At 39.3% G+C, this 7,030-nt stretch overlaps 1 protein-coding gene across 1 annotated transcript; it reads left to right on the forward strand.

Annotated features, from left to right (window-relative positions):
• Nucleotides 1–2,131: 2,131 nt before the first annotated feature.
• LOC108229624 (olfactory receptor 1-like) lies at nt 2,132–4,218 on the forward strand. The gene has a single exon (XM_017405291.3). It carries the CDS (start codon nt 2,687–2,689, stop codon nt 3,650–3,652), a length of 966 nt encoding a protein of 321 aa, XP_017260780.2. The 5' UTR covers nt 2,132–2,686; the 3' UTR covers nt 3,653–4,218.
• Nucleotides 4,219–7,030: the final 2,812 nt, after the last annotated feature.

Below are 7,030 nucleotides of genomic sequence, written 5' to 3' on the forward strand. Positions count from 1 at the left end.
AATGTTTTGCTTTGCCAGGTGAACTGCAGAGAGTGTTTTTCTGTGGTGGGCAGGGCTGCCTCTCCTGGAAGCTCCCACTCTGCTGCTGCTGACAGCAGGGCCGTAGCCAGACTTTAAAAAATACTAAGGTCAACCACTCATTATCCCCCTGCACATCAGTTACAATGAAGACCAAAACTTAATTAAAACAGAAGCATTTATTTAAAACAAGTGACTTGAATGTGTATATGACATGTATTTGTGTGTGTCTGTAAATTCATGGGGTGCAATGTCATCTTAAGCAACAGAGGACTCAGGGCACAACCATGATGATTCATTGAAATGACAAGAATTAGTTTATATAAATGTTGATTGTTCACGCTGCGCAAACACATTCAGAACACAAGATTTTACCTATTTATCAAATACCAGTGAGGTGTTGTAGTTTAGGAGCTGGACCAGCACTAGTGTGGTCCGGATGCAAAAAATGTGCTTGAAGTCGCCCTTTTATTGAGGTATTACAAATCACATTTTTGGTTTTAAATGTTCTGCAATCAGTGCAGAATATTGTGGTTCAGGTTTGAAGTGTCTAGGTGTTGTAGTTTTTTAACTAGAGTAGATTAAAGATGCTAACCGTAGTGAAAAATTAGGTGGAATCGCTCTTTAACCATTTTCCGAATCGGAAGCTGCAATCGGAAACTAACTTCAGCTTCATGGAATTGAAGGAGAATATTTTCAGCAAGTTACCTCGGTTGTGTTTCACCCTAAGTGGCGCTCTACTTCTTCTGGTCTTTATTTTAGCAGTAAGGTAGCAAAGCTGCACTCTTCTTCAAAGACATTGAGTTTGGCTGCAGCTGCACACAGTTGCAGCCCCTCCTACAGTAAATTGGTGGAGCTACGCAGAGAACCACGCCGTTCAAAAGCATTGTTTTGATCATTTTTTAAATTACATACACAGCAGAAATATACTGAGGTCTGGACCTTGGTGTCCTCAATGGTAGCTACGGCCCTGGCTGACAGAGCTGATTACCTCCAGGGTTTAAAAGCTGGAGCTGAGGCAACATTTCTTTGTTGGTCTGATAGTCACTTCACGATCTTGTTGTGTGTATTCTGGATGTCGACTTGCTGACCTCCCAGTTCTGCAGTCCTGGTGCCACCTCAGTTCTCTAAAGCATCCTTCTCCAGAGAACCTCAGTTCCTGGTTTACCCTCCTGTCCTGAGAACAACAGGAGAAGGCAGCTCTGTCTTGGGAACACCTGCCTTCTCTGATCTCTGTCGTCTCACCAGTCTCTGGTTCTCACCTGTTCTGAACACCTGCTGGTGCTCACCCCCTCCACTGGATTTTAGGAATCCTCCTCAGAAACCTGCAATATATAAAATCACCCATAAGTGAAACATCTGCCATATTCAATATCTACCTGCACACATCTAACGTCTGCTCTTTTTCCCCATCTGCAGATGAGCACAGCCCTTGAATCTTGATCCTTCCTAATAAACCACTTTCAAATCTAACCTGCTTTAACAAACGCTGTGATGCTAAATTAGTCCTTCAGCATGACAAAAACATTGTAAAAAAAGATTACTCCAGCTTCTCATGCTATTTCTTCTTGATGGAACAGACTAATGCTGTATGTCTCAGCTTTTATAAAGTAAACCTAAAGAAATATTATAAATATGGCCTTTTAAAGTCCATCCATCCACATCTTCTTTCCATTGTGGGTCATAGGGAGCTGGTGCCTATCCCCAACAGTCACTGTGCGAAAGGCAGGGCACACCCTGGACAGATCGCAAGTCCATCGCAGGGACACATAGAGACAAACAACTATTCACACTCTAACCTAGAGACAATTGTAGAGTTACCAATTAACCCAACATGCATGTTTTTGGTCTGTGGGAGGAAACTGGAGCACCCGAAGTAAACCCACATGTGCACAGGAAGAACATGCAAACTCAACCCAGAAAGGCCCCAGGCCAGGAAGTGATCTTGCAACCTTCTTGCTGGGAGGCAACAGCTCTACCCACTACACTGCTGTGCAACAATCCTTTTAAAGTAATTTATAAAATATTTCCTTTTTGTTGGAATCTATTTTCTTTATTTTAGTAACTTATAGTCAGGCTTTGAATGAAAAAGTAGTTTATTTTTTTGAGTATAAAAACCAACAACAAATCTAGTCTTACAAAAATTCTCATTGTTTCTGAGAAAAACACGTTGGTCAACAAAGAAGAAGAAAAAGTCTTGTTTATCAGCCTTTTCTGCCCTGCTTACTAAAGATCAGCTTTAGCATCAACATGTCAGCTGACCTTCAACCATTAACATTTAAAAATATTAAATTTAACAATCAGAAAACAGCATAAAATCAGTGAAATCAAACTGAAAAATGTAAAATAATTACAAATGTTGAAAATAAAACTTTGTAGGAATATAAAGTCTGATTATTAATAAATATAAATTTGTTGCTCTAAAAGTTATAAACAAAAAATTCAAACACTGACTGCAAAGATGAACCCAGTAGTTTCATTGTATTGCAGACTTTTTTTCTGAAGTTTCCTTAAAATACACAGGAGGGATTACCTAAAAAACACTTAAAGCTCGACACACCTGATCAAACTGAGGGAGAACAACAAAAAGACATGTCGACAACAGAAGATCTAGCAGAGTCTGCAGCTCTGCTGTCTGAGCTGACAGATCTCAGAGATTCATTTTACAATGGACCTGTTCAACTCTGCTCTTGGAAGAAATATCAGCTTTATTCGTCCTGCATATTTTATAATAAGAGGATTCATCGGCTTGCCTTATATAAAGTATTACTATATCTTTTTGTTTTTTGTCTACATTGTTTCAGTGCTTGGAAACACGGCTGTTATGGCTGTAATATATCTGGATCATAAACTAAGAACTCCAAAGTATGTTGCTGTTTTCAACCTGGCTCTTTCGGACCTTTTAGGCAGCACTTCTTTGCTGCCAAAAGTGCTTGATATTTTTTTATTTAATCACTATTACATCTCCTACAATGACTGTATGGCATTTCTGTTTTTCTGTTTCACTTTTCTTGCAATGCAGGCCTTTAATCTGGTTGCTCTCTCCTATGATCGACTGATGGCCATCATGTTTCCTCTGCACTATCAAACAAAAGTTACCAACAGAAAAATGTTGTCTTTTATTGCCATTTTCTGGATGTTTGTTGTAATTTCTTTTTTAATTGTAGTTGGTCTTCTTTCAAGACTCTCCTTCTGTAGGTCTGTGGTTATCAACAGCTATTTCTGTGATCATGCTCCGTTATTTGTACTTGCATGTAATGACAATTTTCCAAGTATAGTCACTGGTTTTTTGTTGCCATCTCTTATACTTTGGTTTCCTTTTGCAATCATCTTGTCCAGTTATCTTTGTATTGGTTATACTTTATCTAAAGTAGCTTCAGTGCAAGAGAGACTGAAAGCTTTTAAAACATGCACAGCTCATCTGTCATTGGTGGGAATTTATTTCATTCCATCAATATTAATATTTGGTGTAGCTGTAAAAATGCCTCAAAATGCCAGAATCATAAGCCTGTCTCTGGCCTCAATCTTTCCTCCTATCTTGAACCCAATTATTTATGTTTTACAGACTCACGAAATCAAAGTTTCAATAAAGAAAATATTTAAAAGATGGAAGTCTAATAATATGGTAAACTAAGATATGATCTAAGCAAAATGCAAGAATATTTTCATTCTTATTTATCTGGTTAAGCTGTTTCTTCTGAATGCTTTTAGTTTTTAGTGACGAAAAATTGACTTTTACACAATGAATTAAAAACTGTTCCTTAAACCTTTTATGCGTACACTAAAGGTAAAAAATACTATTTTAATTTACTTGATTTATACTTTATACATTGGTCACACATGATCAGAAAACGGTCAAATGACACAATATGTTTGACTGCTTAAACAATCGTGTTGATTTAACATGTTCTTTGTCAGTTACTGTAAAACTCATTTATTGTGAAATATCAATGTAATTTTATCATGTCTTTGGTATGACATTCAATCATTCTTGACTGATTTGACGTGATGTCCTACAGCTAATATTACTCAAAGGTAATGTGTAACATAAAAGCAATTTTTTTATGTTCCTAGTACTCGAGTTGGGCGTTTAACTCAAGTCCTTAATTTCCTAAAATTAACTTTATCCACATGTGATGTAGTTGTTAGTTCTTTGTTTACGAGATACAAAATTGTAAATAAAAAAAGAAATGACATCAACAACAAAAGGCAGAGTCAGCATGCTGCAATAAAAATGTGTTTTATTAAGCTGTAGAAACAGCAAAATCAGTTAAGATTCTGTTGTTTCTGTTTGTCTTTAATGTTTTGCTTTGCCAGGTGAACTGCAGAGAGTGTTTTTCTGTGGTGGGCAGGGCTGCCTCTCCTGGAAGCTCCCACTCTGCTGCTGCTGACAGAGCTGATTACCTCCAGGGTTTAAAAGCTGGAGCTGAGGCAACATTTCTTTGTTGGTCTGATAGTCACTTCATGATCCTGTTGTGTGTATTCTGGGTGTTTACCTGTTACGGTTCTGTTATTTCTGTTTGTGTTTAATGTTTTGCTTTGCCAGGTGAACTGCAGAGAGTGTTTTTCTGTGGTGGGCAGGGCTGCCTCTCCTGGAAGCTCCCACTCTGCTGCTGCTGACAGAGCTGATTACCTCCAGGGTTTAAAAGCTGGAGCTGAGGCAACATTTCTTTGTTGGTCTGATAGTCACTTCATGATCCTGTTGTGTGTATTCTGGGTGTCGACCTACTGACCTCCCAGTTCTGCAGTCCTGGTGCCACCTCAGTTCTCTAAAGCATCCATCTCCAGAAAACCTCAGTTCCTAGTTTACCCTCCTGTTCTGCTGCAGCGACCCAACTATTTGTACAGTCTTGAAAGACTTCATTGTTCATTATCTGAAGAAAAGCTCTCTCTTCTTGTGAGGGGCCAGGTTTCTCATCTGAGCTTGTCTGTTGAAAAACTGTTTCTCCAATGTCTGTCATATCCGCCTATTTTGACTTTGTTGATGTGTAGAAGCTGACGTTGTGAGGAGCTGGGGGGTCGACGCCTTCTGCCACCTGAATGGCATTCCTACATGGTAGAAAGTGACTGGGCCGACCATTGTCCAGAAAGTTGGTTTTGAAGACGCTTGTATAACCAGGTTTGTGTGCTCCGCCAAGGCAAAAGTCTCCAAATATGACCCATCCAAGAGCCAGCTTCTGAGTGAATGGGGCATTCAGAGGTCCATTACGTTGGTCAATAACTTTATGTGCTTGGACAACATCTCTCCCTATGAGAAGCAAAATACTAGCATCTGGATCGAGCTTGGGAATTTCCGAAACTATGTCCCGGAGGTGAGAGTGGTGCTGAGCAGCTTCAGGCGTTGGAATCTCGTTCCGATTGTCTGGAAGCGTATCACACTCAATACTTGTCTCCAGCAACAGACTTGACTGGCAATCAACTGATTCCACAATGAAATTGTGTGCTCTTCTTCCCAATACTTCTTCTGCCCCTGCCCAGGTTCTTAGCATGTATGGATAAGAGTTCCTTGTGATACTGAAGGCATCGATGACTGAAGATCTTGCAAGAGACCTGTTACTTTGGTCATCCAAGATTGCATAAGTTTTCAGCTTCTTCTCAGGAGACCCTTTTGGATAGATGAAAACTGGACCAATGTTGGCACAAGAATGACTTTCAATTTTGTTACCACACACTTGTATACAGATAGAGGTAGTAGTAGGTGATGCTGGATCATGCTCCCCGCTGTGAACATCCAACGGCTCCTTTATAGCTGGTGTTGTTCCTGTTGCCCAAACTGCAGGACCAGGATGAAGGGCTGACACATGGGAGTTGGTGCCACATTCAGCACAGCTCACCTCTATTTTACAGTTCTTTGCCTGGTGGTTGGTGGAGGCACAACATCTGAAGCTTATTCAGTTCTTTTTAAGGTAGAACTTGCGCTCCTCTAGGGGCATTTCTCTGAATGCTCTACATCTTTTCAGTGCATGGGGTTTCCTGTGGATGGGCCATTCTTTATCTATGTCCTCATTCTTCGTTTTAGCTATTGGTTCTGGCTGGGAGTTTATAACTGTCCGACTTACTGAGATGGGTTCTTTCTGGCTGTCTTTCCTGATATTTAAACATCTTGGTAGGTGCCGGGGGTTGTTGCATCAAATGTCTAAAACTTATGGAGAGAAAATAGTCTCAAAATATCTGTGCGTGTGTAAAAGTATTTGTGCATGTGTAAAAATATTTGTGCGTATGTAAAAGGATTTGTGTGTGTGTAAAAATGTATTTGTAACTCGTGTAAGCATCTTTGTGTGTAGGTTTGGATAGTTGTATCCGTGAAACATGATTGTAAGCCTTAAAAAGAAAATAAACCTTTTCCTACGCCTTCAAATGTGGAAAAAGTACACACAAGTCGCCAGATACACACACACAGAAAACTGCAGTTACGTACAGATCCAGTTACGAGTGCACAACTATTTTTGAAACTCATTTCACGCTTCCGGGGAGCTCCCAGATTTGTGCGTAGATGTTGCGTTTAGGTGCTAATACAAAGCTCGGTCATCTGAGTTTTCTTCGGAACAATTCTCATTGTTTCTGAGAAAAACACATGTTGGTCAACAAAGAAGAAGAAAAAGTCTTGTTTATCAGCCTTTATCTGCCCTGCTTACTGAAGATCAGCTTTAGCGTCAACATGTCAGCTGACCTTTAACCATTAACATTTAAAAATATTAAATTAAAAAATCAGAAAACAGCATAAAATGAGTGAAATTAAAACTGAAAAATGTACAATAATTACAAATGTTGAAGGTAAAACTTTGTAGTAATATGAAGTCTGAATAGTAATAACTATAAATTTGTTGCTCTAAAATTTATAAACAAAAAGTTCAAACACTGACTGCAAAGATGAACCCAGTAGTTTCATTGGATTGCAGACTTTTTTCTGATACTTCCATAAAATACACAGGAGGGATTCAATGAAAAACACTTAAAGCTCGACACACCTCATCAAACTGAGGGAGAACAACAAAAAGCCGAGTCGACAGCA

The sequence above is a fragment of the Kryptolebias marmoratus genome, linkage group LG13 (genome assembly GCF_001649575.2).
Source record: "Kryptolebias marmoratus isolate JLee-2015 linkage group LG13, ASM164957v2, whole genome shotgun sequence".
Classification (NCBI taxonomy): domain Eukaryota; kingdom Metazoa; phylum Chordata; class Actinopteri; order Cyprinodontiformes; family Rivulidae; genus Kryptolebias; species Kryptolebias marmoratus.